Raw genomic sequence first — 25,160 nt, forward strand, 5'->3', positions numbered from 1 at the left:
TTCTGAGGCTAGCACCGTTTCAACCATGCCTATTGAAACCACCACACGTGTCCCCGTTTCCATTGAAGCCCGTTTATCTCCTACAACTGCTGAAAGTACCAGCATACCAACTTCAATTCCTACTGAAGGAACCTCTCCATTAGCAAGTATGCCTGTCAGCACCACGCCAGTGGCAAGTTCTGAGGCTATCACCGTTTCAACAACTCCTGTTGACACCAGCACATCTGTGATCACTTCTACTGAAGGCCATTCATCTCCTACAAGTTCTGAAGGTACCAGCATGCCAACCTCAACTCCTAGTGAAGGAAGCACTCCATTAACAAGTATGGCTGTCAGGACCACGCTGGTAGTCAGTTCTGAGGCTAGCACGCTTTCAGCAACTCTTGTTGACACCAGGACACCTGTCACCATTTCTACTGAAGCCAGTTCATCTCCTGCAACTGCTGAAGGTACCAGCATACCAACCTCAACTCCTAGTGAAGGAAAGACTCCATTAGCAAGTATGCCTGTCAGCACCACGCTGTTGACCAGTTCTGAAACGAGCACCATTTCAACAACTCTTGTTGACAACAGCACACCTGTGACAACTTCTTCTGAAGACAGTTCATCTCCTACAACTTCTGAAGGTACCAGCATGCCAACCTCAACTCGTAGTGGAGGAAGCACTCCATTAACAAGTAGGCCTGTCAGCACCACGCCGGTAGTCAGTTCTGAGGCTAGCAGCCTTTCAGCAACTCCGGTTGACACCAGCACACCTGTCATCACTACTACTGAAGCCAATTTCTCTCCTACAACTGGTGAAGGTACCAGCATACCAACTTCAACTCCTAGTGAAGGAACGATTCCACTAGCAAGTATGCCTGTCAGCACCACGCCCTTGACCAGTTCTGAGGCTAGCACCCTGTCGACAACTCCTGTTGACTCCAACAATCCTTTGACCACTTCTACTGAAGCCAGTTCATCTCCTCCAACTGCTGAAGTTACCAGAATGCCAACCTCAACAGCTAGTGAAGGAAGCACTCCATTAACAAGTATGCTTGTCAGCACCACGCCGGTAGTCAGTTCTGAGGCTAACACCCTTTCAGCAACTCCTGTTGACACCAGCACACCTGTCACCACTTATAATGAAGCAAGTTCATCTCCTGCAACTGCTGAAGGTACCGGCACACCAACCTCAACTCCTAGTGAAGGAACGACTCCATTAGCAAGCATGCCTGTCAGCACCACGCCACTGACCAATTCTGAGGCTAGCACCCTTTCAGCAACTCCTGTTGACTCCAACACTCCTTTAACCACTTCTACTGAAGCCAGTTCATCTCCTCCCACTGCTGAAGTTACCAGCTTGCCAACCTCAACTCCTAGCGAAGGAAGCACTCCATTAACAAGTATGCCTGTCAGCAGCATGCTGTTGACCAGCTCTGAAACGAGCACCCTTTCAACAACTCCTGTTGACACAAGCACACCTGTAACCACTTCTACTGAGGCCGGTTCGTCTCCTACAACTGCTGAAGGTACTGGCATGCCAATCTCAACTCCTGGTGAAGGAAGTACTCCATTGACAAGTATACCTGTCAGCAAAATGCCGGCGGCCAGTACTGGGGCTAGCACTGTTTCAACAACTCCAGTTGACACCAGCACACCTGTCACCACTTCTACTGAAGCCAGTTCCTCTCCTACAACTGCTGAAGGTACCAGCATGCCAATCTCAACTCCTAGTGAAAGAAGTACTCCATTAACAAGTATACCTGTCAGCAACATGCCGGTGGCCAGTTCTGAGGCTAGCACCCTTTCAACAACTCCTGTTGACTCCAACACTCCTTTGACCACTTCTGCTGAAGCCAGTTCATCTTCTACAACTGCTGAAGGTACCAGCATGCCAACCTCAACTTATACTGAAGGAAGCAGTCCATTGACAAGTACGCCTGTCAACATCACACCGTTGACCAGTTCTGAGGCTAGCACCCTTTCCACAATTCCTGTTGACACCAGCACACGTGTGACCACTTCTACTGAAGCCAGTTCCTCTCCTACAACTGCTGAAGTTACCGGCATGCCAATCTCAACTCCTAGTGAGGAAAGCACTCCATTAACAAGTATCCCTGTCAGCACCACCTCAATGGCCAGTTCTGAGGCTAGCACCCTTTCAACAACTCCTGTTGACAACACTCCTGTGACCACTTCTACTGAAGCCAGTTCATCTCCTCCAACTGCTGAAGTTACCAGCATGCCAACCTCAACTCCTGGTGAAAGAAGCACTCCATTAACAAGTATGTCTGTGAGCACCACGCCCGTGGCCAGTTCTGAGGCTAGCGCCCTTTCCACAACCCCTGCTAACACCAGCACACCTGTGACCCCTTCTACTGAAGCCAGTTCCTCTCCTACTACTGCTGAAGGTAGTGGCATGCCAATCTCAACTCCTAGTGAAGGAAGTACTCCATTAACAAGTATACCTGTCAGCAACACGCCGTTGGCCAGTTCTGAGGCTAGCACCGTTTCCACAACTCCTGTTGACACCAGCACTGCTGTGACCACTTCTACTGAAGCCCGTTCATCTCCTACAACTTCTGAAGGTAGCAGCATGCCAACCTCAACTCCTAGTGAAGGAAGCACTCCATTAACAAGTATGCCTGTCAGCACCACGCCAATAGTCAGTTCTGAGGCTAGCGCCCTTTCGGCAACTCCAGTTGACACCAGCACACCTGTCACCACTTCTACTGAAGCAAGTTCATGTCCTACAACTGCTGAAGGTACCAGCATACCAACCTCAACTGCTAGTGAAGGAACGACTCCTTTAGCAAGTATGCCTGTCAGCAACACGCCATTGACCAGTTCTGAGGCTGGCACCCTTTCAATAACTCCTGTTGACTCCAACACTCCTTTGACCACTTCTACTGAGGCCAGTTCATCTCCTCCTACTGCTGAAGTTACCAGCTTGCCAACCTCAACTCCTAGCGAAGGAAGCACTCCATTAACAAGTATGCCTGTCAGCACCACGCCGGTGGCCAGTTCTGAGGCTAGCACCCTTTCAACAACTCCTGTTGACACCAGCACACCTGTCACCACTTCTACTGAAGGCAGTTTCTCGCCTACAAGTGCTGAAGGTAGCAGCATGGCAATCTCAACTCCTAGTGAAGGAAGTACTCCCTTAACAAGTATACCTGTCAGCAACACGCTGGTGGCCAGTTCTGAGGCTAGCACCCTTTCAACAACTGTTGTTGACTCCTACTCTCCTTTGACCACTTCTACTGAAGCCAGTTCATCTCCTCCCACTGCTGAAGTTACCAGCATACCAACCTCAACTCCTAGTGAAAGAAGCACTCCATTAACAAGTATGTCTGTCAGCACCACCACGGTGGCCAGTTCTGAAACGAGCACCCTTTCAACAACTCCTGTTGACACCAGCACACCTGTCACCACTTCTAATGAAGGCAGTTTCTCGCCTACAAGTGCTGAAGGTAGCAGCATGGCAATCTCAACTGCCAGTGAAGGAAGCACTCCATTAACAAGTATTCCTGTCAGCACCACGCCGGTGGCCAGTTCTGAGGCTAACACCCTTTCCACAACTCCTGTTGACTCCAACACTCTTGTTACCAGTTCTAGTCAATCCAGTTCATCTCCAGCAACTCTTCAGGTCAGCACTATGCGTATGTCTACTCCAAGTGAAGGAAGCACTTCATTAACAACTATGCCCCTCAGCAGCACACATGTGACCAGTTCTGAGGCTAGCACACCTTCCACACCTTCTGTTGACAGAAGCACACCTGTGACCACTTCTACTCTGACCAGTTCTACTCCTACACCTCCTGAAGGTATAAGCCTGCCAATGTCAACTCCTAGTGATGTAAGCACTCCGTTTACAATTATGCCTGTCAGCACCACATCAGTGACCATTTCTGAGGCTGGCACACCTTCAACACCTCCTGTTGACACCAGCACACCTGTGACCACTTCTACCCAAGTCAGTTCATCTCCTATGACTCCTGAGGGTACCAACATGCCAATCTGGACTCCTAGTGAAGGAAGCACTCCATTAACAGCTATGCCTGTCAGCACCGCACTTGTGATCAGCTCTGCGGGTAGCACCCTTTCAACACCTTCTGTTGTCACCAGCACACCTGTGACCACTTCTACTGAAGCCATTTCATCTTCTGCAACTCTTGACAGCAGCACCATGTCTGTGTCAATGCCCACGGAAATAAGCACCCTTGGGACCACTATTCTTGTCAGTATCACACCTGTTACAAGGTTTCCTGAGAGTAGCACCCCTTCCATACCATCTGTTGACACCAGCATGTCCATGACCACTGCCTCTGAAGGCAGTTCATCTCCTACAACTCTTGAAGGCACCACCATGCCTATGTCAACTACGAGTGAAAGAAGCACTTTATTGACAACTCTCCTCATCAGCCCTATAACTGTGACGAGTCCTTCTGAGGCCAGCACACTTTCAACACCTCCTGGTGATACCAGCACACCTTTGCTCACCTCTACCGAAGCCGGTTCATCCTCCATACCTGCTGAAGTCACTACCATACGCATTTCAACTACCAGTGAAAGAAGCACTCCATTAACAACTCTCCGTGTCAGCACCACACTTCCAACTAGCTTTCCTGGGGCCAGCACAGCTTCGACACCTCCTCTTGACACAAGCACAACTTTTACCCCTTCTACTGATGCTGCCTCAACTCCCACAATTCCTGTAGCCACCACCATATCTGTATCAGTGACCACAGAAGGAACCACACCGGGGACAACCATTTTTATTCCCAGCACTCCTGTCATCAGTTCTACTGCTGATGTCATTCCTGCAACAACTGGTGCTGTAACTACCTCTGTGATAACTTCCACTGAACTAAACACACCATCAACTTCTAGTAGTAGTACCACCACATCTTTTTCAACTACTAAGGAATTTACAACAACTGCAATGAGTACTGCAGCTCCCCTCACATATGTGACCATGTCTACTGCCCCCAGCACACCCAGCACAACTAGCAGAGGCTCCACTACTTCTGCATCAATGCTTTCTGCAACCAGTACACCTCACACCTCTACTTCTGTCACCACCCGTTCTGTGATCCCTTCATCAGAATCCAGCAGGCCGTCAACAATTACTTCTCACACCACCCCACCTATATTTCCTCCTGCTCACTCCAGTACACCTCCAACAACTTCTGCCTCCTCCATGACTGTGAACCCTGAGGCTGTCACTACCATGACCACCAGGACAAAACCCAGCACATGGATCACTTCCTCCCCCACGGTGACCACCAGCACTGTCCCCACGACTACTCCTACAATTAAGAGCAATCCCACCTCAACTCCTACTGTGACAACAACCACACAATGTAAGTGATTTCTTGAATTTTCCTTTTTTTAAAAAATTATACTTTAAGTTCTAGGGTACATGTGCACAACGTGAAGCTTTGTTACCTATGTATACATGTGCCATGTTGGTTTGCTGCATCCATTAACTCATCATTTACATTAGGTATTTCTCTTAATGCTAACCCTCCCCCATCCCCCCACCCTACAGCCGGCCCCAGTGTGTGATGTTCCCTGCCCTGTGTCCAAGTGTTCTCATTGTTCAATTCCCACCTATGAGTGAGAACATGCAGTGTCTGGTTTTCTGTCCTTGCGATAGTTTGGTCAGAATGATGGTTTCCAGCTTCATCCATGTCCCTACAAAGGACATGAACTCATCCTTTTTTATGGCTGCATAGTATTCCATGGAGTGAACAGGCAACCCACAGAATGGGAGAAAATTTTTGCAATCTACCCATCTGACAAAGAGCTAATATCCAGAATCTACAAAGAACTTAAACAAATTTACAAGAAAAAATCAAACAACCCCATCAAAAAGTGGGCAAAGGATAAGAACAGACACTTTTCAAAAGAATTTTCCTTTTTGAAACTTTCTTTTCAATCTCCACTCACTACTTTTTGTGGTTTTCTTCTTAAACATTTACTCCTAAACTCCTTTTGCTCTGACTTACTTGTTTTCCCTTTGATAAAACCTGCATCAAGGTTTTCTGTCTCAGCACTCTCTCACTTCTCTGCTCTCGCTGTTTCTTGCACAAGTTCCCCTTTTCTGAACAAAGCATTACCTCTCTTTGCCTGGGCACCTCAATCTCTAGTACTCTGTACACAAGTCCTGTTTTCTCTCTTTTGTATTCTGCAGGTCTCTGTTCCATTGCACTTTGTATGCCATGATGTTATTAACTCTGAGTGGTTTATTTATGTTTTCTTTTAAACTCTTTAGTTTACTTTGTAAACTTTCTAATGGATTTTCTCATTGATTTTGTTCATACTAAAGTACAAACATTTTTTTTTGCAGAAGGTTTTCACCAATTCATTCATGTGTACCTTTGTCAAGTATCTCTGCCACCATTCACTTTTATTTTGATTCATCTTATCCCCTGAGCAAGCACTAAAGAAGCAAAAGAAGATTCCTTCACTTCTGTCAGCTCTGAATTCTACCTCCAATGCCTATGAGTGTTTTGCTGTCCTTACGTATCCCTCTCCTTTCTCTGACTCAAGAACTTTCACTCAGCCTTCTTCTCTCTTGTTAGGGTGAGCGCTGCACCATTCAATACCTGCTATTATAATATCCTGTATATTGTATTACATGAATCATGTAATATACTAATAGACCTGTGAGTATGACTCCCAGATTAAGAATATTTTGCATACGTTTTTTAAAGTATACTAATTAAAATACTTGAAAACACTGATTTATTTAGATGAATAGGCTCACAGGTATATGATCTATGTCTGCCCACAGAACTGCCCAATCCCTTCTTGAACTGATGATGATGAAGGGTGGTTCTTCAGCTTTTGACTACTACGTTTTCTGTGGACTTTGTGACTTTTTTCCTTTGCTGAATTCTACTTTGCCTGAACTTTTCTTTTCTTTCTTTTTTTCTTTTTTCTTTTCTTTTCTATTTTTTTTTTTTTTTATGGAGTTTCACTCTTGTTGCCCAGGCTGGAGTGCAATGGCGCAATCACGGCTCATTGCAACCTCCACCTCCCGGGTTCAAGTGATTCTCTCACCTCAGCCTCCCAAGTAGCTGGGATTACAGTGCACACCACCACACCCAGCTAATTTTTGTATTTTTAGTAGAGACAGGGTTCCACCATGTTCGCCAGGCTGTTTTTGAACTCCTGACCTCAGGTGATCCACCCGCCTCAGCTTCCCAAAGTGTTAGGATTACAGGTGTTAGCCACCGCGCCTGGCTGGATTTTCTATCATATGGCTTTTTTCTCTGGATTCTCTCCAATATATCTTTGTCTTCTTGAGCTCTCTGATTCTCAGATGAGTGGTCTGAGCATTTTCAGGTGGGAGATCTGGACCTCGTATTTCCAGGAAGCCTCATAGGTGTCTCACGACAAAGGCCAGGTGGCTGCAATGCCACTGGACCCACCATCTGGTGTCGGTAGCATCTTTGAAGCAGATTGTCCTCCTTCCGTCTTCCTCTTCTTCCCCAGAGATTGGTCTTCCCTTTAGACTGTTGAGCAATGGGTGAACGCGCCCCAGCATCTGCTTCTGTTTTTTCTCGCTAGCCTGTGTTTTGGCACTTAGCTCAGGTCTGGACATCTTCAGTAGTGAAAGCGGGAGAGAGACAGAGGGAGGAGACTAATTTAGGATGTATGGGTTTCCAGTGTGCCCAGGACTCTTGACTTCTCTCTTCTATTCTTTCCAAACGTCTTGGAGCAAAAGCACATAAATAGAGGCTGCATACTGTGACTTTCACGAGTGTGGATCCTGCTCTCTGAGTCTGTTTAGGGTAAACCAGAAGGCAGAGGGGAGGCAGGTCTTTTTAGAGTCTATACATACCTCGTGCACTTCCCCAGACAAAATACACCTTGATTACTGATCTACCCAGGCACAGCGATTTTCAAGAAAAGCCAAAGAAAACAGAGCTTTAGATTTTGCAGATTGATTGGCACAGATATTCGAGAGTTGGCTATCACTACTTCCTACCTATTTAAACTAAGAGGAGTTTATTTGTTGAATTGCAATTTAAAAAGGAGTTGTTAGGCTGGGCATGATGGCTCACACCTGTAATCCCAGGATCTTGTGAGGCTGAGACTAGAGGATTTGTTAAGGCCAGGAGTTTGAGACCAGCCTGAGCAACAGAGCAATACCCCACGTCTACAGAAAAATTTTAAAAGTTAGCCAGGCATGGTGATTCACGCCTGCAGTCCCAGTCACTTGGGAGGCTAAGGTGGGAGCATTGCTTAAGCCCAGGAGGTCAAGGCTGTAGTGAGCTACGATTGCATCACTGTGCTCCAACCTGAACGAGATGGTGAGACTCTGTCTCAAAAAAAATAAAATGCCGGGCGCAGTGGCTCACACCTGTAATCCCAGCACTTTGGGAGGCCGAGGCGGGTGGATCACGAGGTCAGGAGATCCAGACCATCCTGGCTAACACGGTGAAACCCCGTCTCTACTAAAAATACAAAAAATTAGCCGGGCGTGGTGGCAGGCGCCTGTAGTCCCAGCTACTCGGAGAGGCTGAGGCAGGAGAATGGCGTGAACCCGGGAGGCAGAGCTTGCAGTCAGCCGAGATCTCGCCACTGCACTCCAGCCTGGGCAACAGAGCCAGACTCCGTCTCAATAATAATAATAATAATAATAATAATAATAATAAAGATCTAAACTCCTCCCTCAAACTCCATATCCCAGTAAATTAAAAAAGAATCAGAATGAGTCGTAACAGTAACGATTGCCAGGATGGGCCTTTCCAAAGCGGGTGTTGAGGAACAACAACCATCTAATTCTCAACCTGGGTGGAATCTAGACTGTTCAAGTTCACCTGGGTTCTCCCTTCCTCGGCCCTGACTGTGTCGCTCACCTCTCACAATACCAGGTTTCTCTTTCTTCACGTTTTTGAGGTAAAGTCAAGCATGCTGGACTAGGACTGGGTGGAGTGTAGCCTGCACGTGGACCCATCGGGAGGTGGCTTAGCCTCTCTCTGACTCACTTTGCGTATCTGTGAAGTGAGGATAATAGTAACTGTCCTGTGCACCCGTGGGGTCTCATGAGAGTATCAAATTAGGCAGTGTCAGAGCCGGGCGTGGTGGCTCACACCTGTAGTCCCAGTACTTTGGGAGGCCGGGGTGGGCAGATCACCTGAGGTCAGGAGTTTGAGACCAGCCTAGCCAAACTGGTGAAACCCCGTCTCTACTAAAAATACAAAAAGTTAGCTGGGTGTGGTGGCACGCGCCTGTAATCTCAGCTACTCAGGAGGCTGAGGCAGGAGAGTCGCTTGAACCTGGGAGGTGGAGGTTGCAGTGAGCCAAGATCGCGACACTGCACTCCAGCCTGGGCGACAAGGGTAAAACTCGGACTCCAAAAACAAAAACAAATTAGGCAGTGTCCGTGCAAACGCATTGTAAGCTGTAAAGTGTTGTGCTCAACATGTAACCACAGTAGATCCCTGCTCCTTCCAGTGAGGTGCCTCAATGGAGGAACTTGTAAAGAAAACTTCTGTGATTGTTCCACAGGCTTTGGGGATTGGTGCCAGAATACGGCCTCTCCCTGCAAGAATGGAGGCACCTGGGATGGGCTCAAGTGCCAGTGTCCCAGCCTCTATCACGGGGAGTTGTGTGAGGACGTGGTCAGCATCATTGACATAGGTGAGTGCAACCCCAGGCCTTCCCCCACCCCATGCCCTGGGACCTGACCTCCATACAGGCACCAGTTCCTGCCCCACCTTGATGTGAGGCCAGGAATAGGGCCTCTTCTGGGCTGTGGTGTTTTTTGTTTTGTTTTGTTTTGTTTTGTTTCCACCCAGTGCTACAAATGCTAAAGCATTACAAAATGAATAAAATAGGCCAGGCACAGTGGCTCTCGCCTGTAATTCCAGTGCTTTGGGAGCCTGAGGCAGGATCACTTGAGGCCAGGAGTTTGAGACCAGCCTGGGCAACATAGTGAGATCTCATTTATTTATTTAAAAAAAAAAAAAACTTAACTGGGTGTGGTGGTGCATACTTGTAGTCTTAGCTGCTTAGGAGGCTGATGTGGGAGGATTGCTTGAGCCCAGGAGGTCAAGGCTGCACTGAGCTATGATCTCACCACTGCACTCCAGCCTGGGCAACAGAACAATACCCTGTCAAAAAAAAGAAAGAAGGAAGGAAGGAAGGAAAAAAGAAAGAAAGAGAGAAAGAGAGAAAGAAAGAAAAGAAGATGAATAAAAGAGAAAGAAAAGAAAAGAAAACAAGAAGGTGTATTTTGGATACAAATTTGGCACAAAATTTTACCATAAAATACAATGGAGGTCACTCCCTCCACCCAGGCTGGGGGGCAGATCTTCTGAGTAGGAAACTCAGAGATGCTTTGCTCAATAAGTCTACCCGCCTCAGGACCACCAGAGACTATCTCTGCCCAAATGGAACTGACTGTGACAGTGACCAGTGTGAAGTTCACCGAAGAGCTAAAAGACCACTCTTCCCAGAAATTCCGGGAGTTCAATCAGACATTCACGGAACAGGTAAGTCTGAGAGAGCAAGGCCTCATGGCTACTCAGTTCCCCCCAGAGCAGAGTCTACAGGGTAAGAAGGCAGCTGGGGGCTGTTCCCTTGTTTGATGTGTGGGAGTTCTCTCAGGCCCCCACATCCTCAGGGCTTGCCAGTGGAGGAGGGAAGAGATGAGGCCAAGTTTTAACTGGGGGCTGCAGGAAGCCCCTGGGGTGGAGCAGGTCTCTGGAAAGAAACCACTCCATTTGATGAGTGTGCTATGATGCTGTGGGACAGGAGCATCCCCTGGTCCTGCGACCTCCTGATGTCCCACAGAAAGGCCCCGTGGTCCCTCTGGGATGACACAGTGGCCCCTTGCCTTTCAGATGAACACTGTGTATTCCGGGATCCCTGAGTATGTCGGGGTGAATATCACAAGGCTACGGTAAGTGTCTGGGCCCGTGGGAAGAGGGTCTGTGGCGTGGAAGCAGTGGTCATAATTATAAAGGCAATTAGAACTGTGCCCCCTGCATTACTGTGCTCAGGCAGCTATTGCAGAATACCACCGATGGGGCGGCTTAAACAACAGAAATCTATTTCTCCCAGTTCTAGGGGCTGGAGGTCTAAGATGAAGGTGTGGGTGGGTGTGGTTTCTCTGGAGGCCTCTCTCCTTGGCTTGTGGATGGCTGCCTTCTTGCTGTGTCTTTGCATGGTCTTTCCTCTGTGCACATCACCCTGCTGTCTCTGCATATCCAAATTTCCCCTTCTTATAAGGACACCAGTCAGACTGGATGAGGGCCTACACTAATGGCCTCATTTTAATTTACTCACCTCTTTAAAGACCCTATCTCCAAATATAGTCACATTCTGAGGTTCTGGAGGTTAGGGCTTCAATATATAAGTGTAGGAGGCACCAGGTGCAGGAGCTCACACCTGTAATCCCAGCATTTTGGGAGGCCGAGGTGGAAGGATTATTTGAGGCCGGGAGCTCAAGACCAGCCTGAGCAACATAGCAAGACCTTGTCTCTATAAAAAATACAAAAATTAGCAGGGCATGGTGGTATACACCTGTAGACCTAGCTACTCAGGAGTCTGAGGCAGGAGGATCACGTGAGCCCAGGAGTCAGAGGCTAGAGTAAGCCAGGATCGCACCATTGCTCTCCAGCCTGGGCAGCAGAGTGAGACTCTGTCTCTAAAACAAAAAACCCAAAAACCGCAAGGATGGCCTCTTCTGTGGTTCCCATTCCTCCATCCATCTTCATCACTAAGGCTTCCCTAAGACTTCCCAGAGACTCCCTTTGAAGAAAGTTCTCTTAGGCACAGGCTGCTGGGAGAACTCCTATAGCAGGGGGCCCAGTGCAGTGCGTAGGACAGAGCCATCACCCCAAACTGTCCTGCCCCAAGTGCCTAGGACAGAGTCATCACCCCAGCTGTCCTGCTCGCGGCTCTACCTTCCTTTGGGATCAGAGAGGGTGAAGCCTGCCTGGTACAGATTCGAGAGGTAAGCACCCAATTCTGACCCCAGGACGTCTTCTCTTCCCTCTTCAGTCTTGGCAGTGTGGTGGTGGAGCATGACGTCCTCCTAAGAACCAAGTACACACCAGAATACAAGGCAGTATTGGACAATGCCACTGAAGTAGTGAAACAGAAAATCACAAATGTGACCGCGGAGCAAATAATGATTAATGATAATTGCTCAGGTAAACTCTGGGCTTCCAGGGAGAGAAGGGAGAAGGCATCAGAGCTGGGGCATGACTTTCTTAATAGAGAGGAGGGCTGGGAGTGAGGATGGTTAATGAGTGGGTGCAAGAGTCACTGTGGGGTCCTAGAGTCCCTGGGGTTGCAGCCCAAAGAAGCCCCAGGATTGGGCCGAGAGAGTCTTTAACCTTCACCATCCTCTGGCCCATTTTTTCCCTGGAGTAGGGGAAGGGACAAAGGCAAATGGAGAGAGTAGGAGAACATGGAGATCCGGGAATTCGTCCTGGAACCTGCAAGGCCAGACGTACAAACAGACCAGATCTTGCAGGGCGCCAGGACTAAGGGCTATAGGACAGGGGATTCTGCTGGAAATGAGGACCCATGGGCCTCGTTACACAGGGGTTCATCTAAGTGTGTGGATCATGGCAGAAGAGGGAAGAAGGAGGCATTGGGCAGGCATGGTGGCTCACGCCTGTAATCTCAGCACTTTGGGAGGCTGAGACAGGCAGATCACTTGAGGCCAGGAGTTCAAAACCAGCCTGGTCAACATGGTGAAACCCCATCTCTACTAAAAATACAAAATTAGCCAGGCGTGCTGGCAGGCGCCTGTAGTCCTAGCTACTTGGGAGGCTGAGGAGAAGAATTGCTTGAAACCGGGAAGCAGAGGTTGCAGTGAGCCGAGATGGCACCACTGCACTCTAGCCTGGGTGACAGAGCAAGACTCCATCTCAACAACAACAACAACCAAAAAAAAAAAAAAAAAAAAAAAAGAGAGAAAGAAAGAAAATAAGAGAGAAAAGGGAGGCATAGGACAAAAAGGCTCAGGACACTTGGAAGGTCACCGGATGCAAGGCTGATGCTGCCCCTCTGCTGGGGCCAGATTCCCCCCTCCCCATCACAGCCCACCCCCTTCTCACACACACACATGCCTCAACTCCCTGAGGTGCAGAACAAGTGTGTATGTGTCATGAGGGGTTTTATGTGTCTCTTTCACAGCCATGATGTGTTTCAACACCACTGGCACCCAAGTGCAAAACATTACGGTGACCCAGTATGACCCTGAAGGTAGGTGATAACACAAGGGGTTTGGGGGAAGGCTGGAGAGGTGGGGAGCCCAGGAGGAGTGGGACAGTGCCCTCCCCAGCCCCCTGATCACAGCTGCTCCCCATCCCTGCACCCCCCACCAGAGGACTGCCGGAAGATGGCCAAGGAATATGGAGACTACTTCGTAGTGGAGTACCGGGACCAGAAGCCATACTGCATCAGCCCCTGTGAGTCTGGCTTCAATATCTCCAAGAACTGTAACTTCGGCAAGTGCCAGATGTTTCCAAGTGGACCCCGGTGCCTGTGAGTGCTCCCCCATCTCCTCCAGCCCAGCCCAGACGTCCTGGTCCTCCCCTCCCCTGCAGGGCTTCACCCCAGGCATTGCCTGGAGGCCAAGGTCATGGGACTAGGTCCCAGCGTCTCCTGAATGTGTCCAGCTGCAGAGGAATTGGGTTGGGGATAAGGGAAAAACATGAATAGTTGAGCTCCAAGGCTGCGTCCAGAACAGCCTAGCCATGTCCTCTCTGTGCTAAGGAGGGCTGAGGACGGTGACAACCTCCTGGGAAGGTTGTCCGACAGGGGAATCAGAGACAGAGCCTTGCTCTCTCTCCAGGGAGAGAACAAGATCCTCTGCTGGTGAAATAGAAACAGAAGGTTACACACCCATATAGGAGTGGGGAGAACCACTCTAACCCAGTCACAGAGGTAGGAAAGCGAAGAAAAACATTGTCACTTGAAACAGAACCAAAGAGAGATAACAGCTAGAACATCAGGTGTGGGAAGAAGCCACATGTGGGCAAAGACCTCAGTAGTTAGTTTGGGAAGGCTTCCTGGAAGAGGGGGTCACAAGCTGGAAAGGGGAAGAAAGGAACAGTGCTTAGAGAGGGCATCTCAAGGCAGCAGGGAGGAAGAGCTTCAAGGGTATAACGGGAGCTCTGGATCAGGGCTGCAGCCTGGCTTTCTTGACAGAGAGGAGGGCTGGAAGTGAGAAGGTTAATGGGTGGATGCAAGATCACTGTGGGGTCCTGGAGTCCCTGGGAGTGCAGCCCAGAGAAGACCCAGGGTTGGGCCAACCGTCCTAGGTCCTGGGTTGCAACTGGAGGCAAAATCTAAAAGCCTGGAGTGGGAATTGAGCTCATTTGAGGACCACCTCCAGGGATGCTGGTCTTCATCTGTGTTCATCCTCTCGGGGCGCCTTGCTTTATGCCCTCTGGCAATCTCTTCTCACCTCCTCTTCATTAAACAGCCCCTGGGCGGGGCCCGGGTCTGAAGCTGGTGCTGACTCTGTTCTCTCTCCCCAACCTGCCGCTTCTCTCCCATCTCAGCTGCGTGACCACGGAAACTCACTGGTACAGTGGGGAGGCCTGTAACCAGGGCACCCAGAAGAGTCTGGTGTACGGCCTCGTGGGGGCAGGGGTCGCACTGGTGCTGATCATCCTGGTAGCTCTCCTGGTGCTTGTTTTCCGCTCCAAGAGAGAGGTGAAACGGTAAGCGAGCCCCTACCACCTCCTCTTCAAACTCCCTCCAGCTCCTCCTCTTCCTCTGAACCCTCTGCCTCTAATCACTTCATCGTCGAGGTTGACAGTGGGGGAAGCTAAAAATGGGGATACAGCTTGTCCCTGGTCCTTATTCCTGTTCCCCAATCCTAATGGGATCTCTCTGGTGTTTCCATCAATAGGCAAAAGTACAGATTGTCTCAGTTGTACAAGTGGCAAGAAGAGGATGGTGGGCCAGCTCCTGGGACCTTCCAAAACATTGGCTTTGACATCTGCCAAGGTATCGGCCTTTCTCTCTGAACTCAGAATGGCTCAAAATGTGGAAACAGGCTGGGTGCGGTGGGCTCACGCCTGTCATCCCAGCACTTTGAAAGGCCGAGGCAGGAGGATTACTTGAGGCCAGGAGCTCAAGATCAGCCTGGGCAACAACACAGCAAAACTCTATCTCTTAAAAAAAAAAATTGAAAAAAATAAAAAAAGGGAGGCTGAGGCAGGTAGACCACTTGAGGTCAGGAGTTTGAGACCAGCCTGAACCACATAGTGAAACCCTGTCTCTACTGAAAATACAAAAAATTAGCTGGGCGTGGTGGCAGGTGCCTGTAATCCCAGCTACTAGGGAGGCTGAGGCAGGAGAATCGCTTGAACCCGGGAGGCAGAGGTTGCAGTGAGCCGAGATTGTGTCATTGCACTCCAGCCTGGGCAACAGGCATGAAACTCCATCTCAAAGAAAGAAAAGAAAAAAATTTTTAAATTATCTGTGTGTGGTGGCATGCACCTGGAGTCCCAACTACTCGGGAGGCTGAGGCAGGAGAATTGCTTGAGCCTGGGAGATGGAGGCTGCAGTGAGCCGTGATTGCACCACTGCACTCCAGCCTGGGCAACAGAACAAGACCCTGTCAAAAAAAAAAAAAATAAATAAAAGAGAGAGAGAGTACATAGGAGGCACCTGGGAAGACCCTGGGGCTTAAAGAGTGAAGGGGGAAAATATTTTCCACTCCAAAATGTTTGGCTCTGCAGCTAAATCCTTATTTCCATTACTGACTCCTGCGTGACCCTGGATGGGGCATAGTGAACTGAACCACTGGGGAGACACAGGTTCCTTGAGGGTGGTAGATTTCTCTAGTGCACAGATTAGTGCTCGGGAGTGGGTGAACTCATTAGCAGGGGAGTTGTACCTCAGTAAATGTTAGTCTCACATTAGATTTTGCTAGGTTAAAGGCACATGTTAAAATTTCTAAAAATAGAGTCTTTAAATTCTAAAGAAGGAAGTATATGGAATGAGAAATTTCTCAAAATAGTCTTTAAATTCTAAAGAAGGGGAAGATTAGAATGAGGAAAAAGTCCAGTCAACCCACAAAGAGGCAGGAAAGGGAGAAAAAGAAAAAGGAGGTGGGATGCAGTGGCTCATGCTTACAGTCCCAATGCTTTGGGAGGCCAAGGCTGGAGGATCGCTTGAAGCCAGGAGTTCAAGACCAGCCTGGGCAACATAACGAGATCAAAAAATTAAAAAAATTAGCCAGGCACAGTGGTGCATGCCTGTAATCCTAGCTACTCAGGAGGCTGAGTCAGGAGGATCACTTGAGCCCAGGAGGTCCAGGCTGCAGTGAGATATGATTGCACCACTGCACTCCAACCCGGGCAACAGAGCAAGACCCTGTCTCTAAAAAAAAAAAAAAAGAAAAAAAAAATGGTGGCTCATGCCTGTAATCTTAGCACTTTGGGAGGCCGAGGCTAGTGGGTCACCTGAGGTCAGGAGACCAGCCTGGCCAACATGGTGAAACCCCATCTCTACCAAAAATACAAACATTTTGGTGTATCTGGACATGGTGGCATGTGCCTGTAATCCCAACTACCTGGGAGACTGAGGCAGGAGAATCTCTGGAACCCGGGAAGTGGAGGCTGCAGTGAGCTGAAATCGCACCACTGCACTCCAGCCTGAGCAACAGAACAAAATTCCAGAGGAGGAAGAGGAGGAGGAGGAGGAGGAGGAAGGGGAAGAAGAAGAGGAGATAGGACAAATAGAAAATACAAAATAAAATGATAGGAAGTCATGCAAATATATCACAAATCATAACACATATAAGTAGATTAAACTCTAGTTTAAAAAGGATTTTTAAAAAAAAATCTAGGTATCCACTGTGGGTGGGAGGTACATGTTAAATAGAAACACAAAGGTTGGAAACAAAAGTGTAGAAAAGACAAAACAGGGTAATACTAAACAAAGTGTCCATTGTTTTGTGTATAGCTGTACTCATTGCAGGCATATAAACTTTAAAGCAAAAAGAATTACTAGGGATAAAAATGATCAATATTAGGAAATGGCTTACTCTGTTAGACACAAGTCTAATTTGTATGCTCTATTAGTACAATCTCGAAATAGATAAAGCAAAAACTGACAAAGCTACAAGAAAAAATTAACAAATCCACCAACATGGTGAGAGATTTTTAAAACACCTCTCTTAGTAATTGACAAAAGTCATTGAGGATTACAGAACTTTTGTACAAAATAATTAGCCTTAATACAATACAGAACACCACATTCAACAAATAGAGGGTATACATTTATTACCTGAGTCCACAAGAAAGCTTTTAAGGATGGCCACACGCAGGCCATTAAAAAAGCCTCAACAAACTTATAAAAAATTATTTAAATCAGATGATATTATCTGACCATAATGCAAGTATGTTAGAAATCAATAACAAAAATATTTTTGGAAAACAAAAACAAAAATCCCGTCTCTTTGGAAATTTTTTTCAAGTGTCTAAATAATGTATGGATCAGATAAGAGATTATAGTGAAAGTGAGAAAATACTTAGTATCAAGACTTGTGGGGTGCAGCTACAGCTGTACTCAGAAAAGTCATAGCCTTAATATGCCTGTATTAGGGAGCTGCCGAGTCAGGTAATGTTGACAGTTTGTCACATTTTCTTTTTTTTTTTTTTTTTTTTTTGAGACTGAGTCTCGCTCTGTCGCCCAGGCTGGAGTGCAGTGGCTCAATCTCGGCTCACTGCAAGCTCCGCCTCCCAGGTTCACGCCATTCTCCCGCCTCAGCCTCTCCGAGCAGCTGGGACTACAGGCACCCGCCACCACGCCCGGCTAATTTTTTTGTATTTTTAGTAGAGACGGGGTTTCACCGTGGTCTCGATCTCCTGACCTCGTGATCCACCCGCCTTGGCCTCCCAAAGTGCTGGGATTACAAGCGTGAGCCACCGCGCCCGGCCTGTCACATTTTCCAGGGTTTTCAGTTTCCTAGGGGTAGAGACAAACTGTCTCATCCTCCATCGGATGGGATTAAAGGGAGAGATGAAAGTTTGTCCTTCTAACCTCCTGTTTCCATGGGGCTTTCCATCCCTCCAGAAGATGATGATTCCATCCACCTGGAGTCCATCTATAGTAATTTCCAGCCCTCCTTGAGAAACATAGACCCTGAAACAAAGGTAAGAAGGGCCTGGATGGGATGCTGGCCTCCCCCAACACTGCGACTTTCTTCTCCTTTCCTACATGGTAGGACCTTCAGAAAAACAGAACCATGTTTACAGTTTATTGGTCCAGGTGATCCTCCCAGGTCCATACTGCCAGGAAACAAGCCTAACTCAGGGGAAGAGTAAAAGCTACGTAGCAAGGTGGAATCACTTTCCCTTGACCCCTGAGGCTTCACGTTCTGAGGTTTCCTTCCCTACTCTTAAGTACATCCTTGATGGCCAACTTACTTAGTTATTTTAATTTGTAAACATACATAAAAGTCAAAACAGCAGTGCAGTAAATACTTACATATTCCATCTAGCTCAACAAGGCTTAACATGTCATATGTTTCTTTCTTTGTATTGATCTATTCACTAATTTTTGCTGAATAATTTGGAAGTCAGCTGCCAACATTATGACACTTGATCCCTAACCATTTCAGCACACACTTCCCAATACCATGATTATATCCAATACATTGATCGTAACTTCACAATATCATCTGGTGCCAAATTTTTCCAATTAGCCCAAGGACATCTTTTATTACTAGTTTTTTTTTTCCTCAGATGTATATACAACAGATTTCACTCACTGACTTCCGTTATGTCTCTTTGGTCTTTTCATCTAGAATGGGCTCCTACATTTTTTAACATATTGCTTTTTTTAAGAATCTAGGATGGTTGTCTTGAAAAATGTCTCACACTCCTGGTCATTTCACGGTGTCATCTAACTTATCCCCCTATCTTTATTATCAGAGGTATTAGAGGTATTCTAGGATAGGAAATACTGGAAGTTGGGTCTAGAGACTTAATTGGAATCAGATTAAACATTTTTGTTATATCATAGATAATGCTATCACCTCACTTCAACAAGTATGTAACATCAGGTTTTCCCCTCATGATTAAGGCCAAGATTGGTCACTTGGGCAAAAGGTGACCACTCCTTGATCACTGCCTTAATATGAGTTAAACCGGATGGATATTTGAGGGTAGGAGAAATAACTAGTGTGAACGTCTTCAGGTGCTTTGCTTCCTTGACATAGCCCTTTGGGGCAAATGTGAAATCTTCAGCCAGGATACCTGTAAACCTACCTGGCAGGGATGGAAAGGCACAATTGGTTTGTGCTAGAATCCAGGTAATGGGACAAGTTCTAAACCAACCACTTAGGCCAGGTGCGGTGGCTCAAGCCTGCAATCCCAGCACTTCATGAGGCCAAGGCAGGAAGATTGTCTGAAGTCAGGAGTTTGGGACCAGCCTGGGCAACAAAGTGAGACTCTGTCACTATAAAAGATATAATAATCATAGCCAGGCACAGTGGCTAACACCTGTAATCCCAGCACTTTGGGAGGTCGAGGTGGATGGATCACTTGAACCCAGGAGTTTGAGACCACCCTGGGCAACAGAGTGAAACCTCATCTCTACAAAAAATTTAAAAATTATTCAGGTGTGGTTGTGTGCACATGTAGTCCCAGCTACTTGGGAGGCTGAGGTGGGAGGATCACTTGAGCCCAGAAGTTACAGGCCACAGTGAGCCGTGATTGTGCCACTGCACTCCAGCCTGGATGGCAGAGTAAGACCTTGTCTCAAAAAAAATAAAAAATAAAAATAATTAAATCGAACACTTCCCATCCTAAGCCTCCTTATGCTTCCAAAATCCAAAATTCCTCATGGGCTGAGCCCTCACCTGGTTTTATCTCTCTTTTCAGATCCGAATTCAGAGGCCTCAGGTAATGACGACATCATTTTAAGGCATGGAACTGAGAAGTCTGGGAGTGAGGAGATCCCAGTCCGGCTAAGCTTGGTGGAGCATTTCCCCATTGAAAGCCTTCCATGGGAACTCAACGTTCCCATTGTAAGTACGGGAAACAAGCCCTGTACTTACTAAGGAGAAAGAGGAGAGAGACAGCAGTGCTGGGAGATTCTCAAAAAGAAACCCGTGGAAGCTCCAATGGGCTTGTCATGATATCAGGCTAGGCTTTCCTGCTTATTTTTCAAAGATGCTCCAGATTTGGGGGTGCTCTGACTGCAACATCTATCACCCCATTGATCGCCAGGATTGATTTGGCTGATCTGGCTGGGTAGGCGGGTGTCCCCGTCCTCCCTCGCTGCCCCATGTGTGTCCCTCCTAAAGCTGCATGTTCAGTTGAAGAGGACGAGAGGACGACCTTCTCTGATACAGGAGGACCACGCTTCAGTCAAAGGCATACAAGTATCTGGACTTCCCTGCTAGCACTTCCAAACAAGCTCAGAGAGGTTCCTCCTCTCGCCTGCCCGGGTTCAGTACCATGGACAGCGCCCTCGACGAGCTGTTGACAACCGTGACCCCTTGGACGCTGGACTGCATGCACTTTACATTTCACAAAATGCTCTCATAAGAATTATTGTATATCATCTTCATGAAAAACACCTGTGTTTAAATATAGAGCATTTACCTTTGGTATATAAGATTGTAGGTATTTTTTAAGTTATTTTTATGAGTTCTGCTTTTTTCCTTAGTAAATATTATAATATATATTTGTAGTAACTAAAAATAATAAAGCAATTTTATTACAATTTTCATGGTTCCCAGATCTTTTCCTCCTATTTCCCATAGCTCCTGTTTCTAACCTCCCAGACTCTCTCTCTCTCTCCTCCTCTCCTCCAGAACATAAAATCTGATGCTTTTGGGGTTCAAGATAACAAGAGAGAGATTTGCAGTGGAAAGAGGACCATTCCTTGAACTCCACTGACACTATTTGCTTGTGTCCAAGAGGCAAGGCAGACAGACACACACACACACATACACACACACACGGAGTGAGAGAGAGAGCGAGAGAGACTCACTTCCTACCAAAGAAAACCAAATTTTCCAAGTTCTCCTGAAAACGGGCTTTTCTTTCTTTCCATGCATCTAAAGAGATAGAGACCTGGGCTCTATTTCCAGCTTTCTCGTGAATTCCTTGGGTTAAATCTGGGAAAAATCTATTTGGACTCAGTCTTGCCTTCTGCCGAATAAGGACTAGGTTGTTTCTAAAGCCTCTTTCATCGCTGTCCTTCTTAATATTCCTAGGACGCTTTTTATAAATTATTATTATTCCAGCCATGCTGCTCAGGATTCATTGTATTCTTGAAAGTCTCCCACCGGCCAACTCCTTCAAAGCCTAACCTGAGACAGAACCTGGACTCTGCTGCCCCCTACTGGAAGCTCTGAGCACCTGCAGGCACCATGCCGTTTCTCAGCGGTCCCCTTCTGGCCTCTCCTGTGACAAAAATATTCCGTTACGCTTGATCATTTCCATATTTGCCATCAAAATTCTGTTTCTTTTCTTTTCTTTTTTTTTTGAGACGAGGTCTCACTCTTTCGCCAAGGCCAGAGCACACTAGTGTGATCACTGCTCACTGCAGCCTTGAGCTCCTGGGGCTCAAGAATTCCTCCAGCCTCAGCCTCCCAAGTAACTGGGACTACAGATGCTGGCCACCACGCCCGGCTAATTTTTAATTTTTTCGTAGAGACAGGGTTTCGCTATATTGTCCAGGCTGGTCTTGAATTCCTAGGCTCAAATGATCCAGCCACTTCTGTCTCCCAAAATGCTGGGATTCCAGGCGTGAGCCACTATGCCCTGCCTTTTTTTTTTTTTTTTTTTTAATTTTGAAAATTTGCAAATCTACAGGGAAGTTAAAATAATAAAGTTAAAAAAGTGGACCCTACCCAGGCGTGGTGGCTCACGCCTGTAATCCCAGCACTTTGGGAGGCTGAGGCAGGCAGATTACCTGAGGTCAGGAGTTCAAGACCAGCCTGGCCAACATGGTAAAACCCTGACTCTATTAAAAATACAAAAACTAGCCGGGAATGATGGTGCATGCCTGTAATCCCACTTACTTAGGAGGCTGAGGCAGGAGAATGGCTTGCACCTGGGAGGCGGAGGTTGCAGTGAGCGGAGATCGCACCACTGCATTCCAGCCTGGGTGACAGAGAGATTCTGTCTTAAAAAAAAAAAAATTACACATATATATGTATATATAACAGTGAACCCCATATAACCTTCACCTAGAGTTATCAGTTGTTAACATTGTGTCCTATTTGCTCTAAAGTGGTATGTATTTTTTTGAATTAAGCAAAATTGGAAATTAAAAATTAGAAAAGTTACAAATAAAAAATTACCACGAATCTGACCTTTTTTTTTTTTAATTTTAGACTCAAGGGGTACATGTGCAGGTTTGTTACAAAGGTATATTGTGTGGTGCTGAGGCTTAGAGTATGAATAAATCTGTCACACAGGTAGTGAGCATAGTAACCAATAGGTAGTTTTTCTTTTTTCTTTTTTTTTTTTTTTGAGACCGAGACTCGCTGTCACCCAGGCTGGAGTGCAGTGGCACAATCTCAGCTCACTGCAACCTCTGCCTCCCAGGTTCAAGTGATCCTCCTGCCTCAGCCTCCTGAGTAGCTAGGATTACAGGCATGCACCACCATGCCTGGTTAATTTTTATATTTTTAGTAGAGACAGAGTTTTGCCATGTTAGCCAGGCTGGTCTCGAATGCCTGACCTCAAGTGATCTGCCTGCCTTGGCCTCCCAAAATGCTGAGATTACAGGCGTGAGCCACTGCACCCGGCCCCAATAGGTATTTGGGGCACCCTTGAGCCCCTCTCTTCTTCTCTGATTTTGGGGTCCCCAGTGTCACCTGTTCCCATATTTGTGTCCATGTACACTCAACGTTTAGCACCCACTTATAAGCGAGAACATGTGGTATTTGGTTCTCTGTCTTTGTGTTAATTCATTTAGGATAATGGCCTCTAGTTGCATCCACGTTGCTGCAAAGGACATGATTTCATTCTTTTATTTATGGCTGCGTAGTATGCCATGGTGTACATGTACCACATTTTCTTTATCCAGTCCACCATTGATGGGCACCTAGGTTGATTCCATGTCTTTGTTATTGTGAATAGTGCTGCAATAAACATACAGGTGTAGGTGTGTTGGGGGTAGAATAGTTTATTTTTCCTTGGAGTACATACCCAGTAATGAACAATCCTCAGTTTCCAAACCTGAGCTGAATTCATACATCTTCACTTTCAGACCTGCCTCCTGCCTCCCATAGGCATCTGTGGCCATGGGAGGGGGGACTTAACAGGGCTACAGACCCCACATCCCATCTGGAACTGAAATCTCAGCACCTTCCCACTCTCTCGTCCTATCTGTGAAACGGAGAGGCAGGAGAGAGCACCTAGACCCATAGGCTGCCCAGGTCCACTCTTGGTGATCCATTTACTGCCTGCGTGAGCTTGGGAAAGTAACTTCTCTCTGAACCTCTGCTCCCTCAGCTGTAAAAAAAAAAAAACAAAACAAAAACAAAAAAACTGAGTAGCTGGGCATGGTGGCTCACACCTGTAATCTCAGCACTATGGGAGGCTGAGGCGTGAGGCGGGTGGATCACCTGAGGTCAGGAGTTTGAGACCAGCCTGGCCAACATGGTGAATCCCCGTCTCTACTAAAAATAGGAAAATTAGCCAGGTGTGGTGGCATATGCCTGTAACCCCAGCTACTTGGGAGGCTGAGGCAGAAGAATCACTTGAACCTGGGAGGCAGAAATTACAGTGAGCCGAGATTGCACCATTGCACTCCAGCCAGGGCAACAAGAGCAAAACAACTCTGTATTAAAAAACAAAACAAAACAAAACAACAAAAACAAAAAACAGAAAAAACCCGAATGACCCCCTACCATGTGCAAAGTACCTTTCATCATTCCCAGTCCACTAATGAGGGCAACTGAGGCAGACATCCTAGCAACTTGCCCAAGATCATGAAACCAATGGGTATGAGGTTGGGATTAGAAAACAGGGTGGCATCTGGTCAAGCCCGTGTTCTTTTTTTTTTTTTTTTTTTTTGAGACAGGGTCTTGCTGTGTTACCCAGGCTGGAGTGCAGTGGTGCGACATGGTTCACTGCAGCCTCAAACTTCTGGGCTCAAGCAATCTTCTTGCCTCAGCCTCCTAAGTAGTTGCAGGTGTGCACTGCCATGCTCAGCTAATTTTTAACGTTTTTAAAATAGAGACAGGGGTCTTGCTACGTTGCCCAGGCTGGTCTCGAACTCCTGACTTCAAACGAACCTACCACCTCGGCCTCCCAAAAGTTCTGGGATTACAGGTGTGAGCCACAGTGCCCTGCTCAATCTGTGTTCTTATCCATCACTTATGTGCCCTCCCCATGGGACCACTCGGGATAAACTGGGTTAATACATGTAAAATGCTTGGAACAAATTCTGGCATATAAAAAGTTCTAAAAGAGACAGAGAACAGGAGAGAGAAAACATGAGCTATTGCTGCATCAGCTTCCCCATCATAATTCTCTCTTTGCAGCTCATCCCTCTTAAGTTTCTTCTTCTCTCTTCCTCCAACCATAGAAGAGTGATGGCTGGACTTGAAGCAAGACAGAAGGCTGGCCCTGTCACTTTGCAGAAACCAAGAAATCCAAATGCATAGAGATGCAAAGAGATAGTTGGAGGCAGATACACTAAGTCACAGAGAGAGGGGTCTGGTGGGGGCTTGATATGGTTTGGATGCATGTCCCTTCCAAATCTCATGTAGAAATGTTATCCCCGATGTCGGTAGTGGGGCCTAGTGGCACTGAGTCATGGGGGCAGATCCCTCATGAATGGCTCAGCACCATCCCCTTGGAAATGAACGAGCTCTGACTCAGTTAGTTCATGGGAGATCTGGTTGTTTAAAAGAGTTTAGGCCAGGCAAGGTGGCACATGCCTGTAACCCCAGCACTTTGGGAGGCCAAGACGGGAGGATCGATTGAATGTAGGAGTTTGCGACCAGCCTGGGCTACATAGTGAGAATTCCCTGCCCCCATCTCTACCAAAAGTTAAAAAAAATTAGCTAGGCATGGTGGCGTACACCTGTAATCCCAGCTATTCAGGAGGCTGAGGTGGGAGGACAGTATGAGCCTGGGAGGTTGAGGCTGCAGTGAGCTATGATTGCACCACTGCACTCCAGCGTGGGCGACAGGGGGAGACCC

General features: G+C 47.2%; 1 protein-coding gene across 1 annotated transcript in view; it reads left to right on the top strand.

The window, feature by feature from the left end:
• MUC17 (mucin 17, cell surface associated) overlaps positions 1–19,910 on the top strand; it is a 38,633-nt gene extending 18,723 nt beyond the window's left edge. Inside the window, exons 9-19 of the mRNA XM_055294438.1 lie at positions 69–5,348; positions 9,511–9,642; positions 10,369–10,496; positions 10,848–10,906; positions 12,010–12,161; positions 13,156–13,224; positions 13,347–13,506; positions 14,529–14,690; positions 14,882–14,979; positions 18,061–18,137; positions 19,869–19,910. Coding sequence (XP_055150413.1) covers positions 69–5,348; positions 9,511–9,642; positions 10,369–10,496; positions 10,848–10,906; positions 12,010–12,161; positions 13,156–13,224; positions 13,347–13,506; positions 14,529–14,690; positions 14,882–14,979; positions 18,061–18,137; positions 19,869–19,910 — 6,359 coding nt within the window. The remainder of the gene's footprint in view (positions 1–68; positions 5,349–9,510; positions 9,643–10,368; positions 10,497–10,847; positions 10,907–12,009; positions 12,162–13,155; positions 13,225–13,346; positions 13,507–14,528; positions 14,691–14,881; positions 14,980–18,060; positions 18,138–19,868) is intronic.
• Positions 19,911–25,160: the final 5,250 nt, after the last annotated feature.

Source organism: Symphalangus syndactylus, chromosome 9 (assembly GCF_028878055.3).
Source record: "Symphalangus syndactylus isolate Jambi chromosome 9, NHGRI_mSymSyn1-v2.1_pri, whole genome shotgun sequence".
Taxonomy (NCBI): Eukaryota; Metazoa; Chordata; class Mammalia; order Primates; family Hylobatidae; genus Symphalangus; species Symphalangus syndactylus.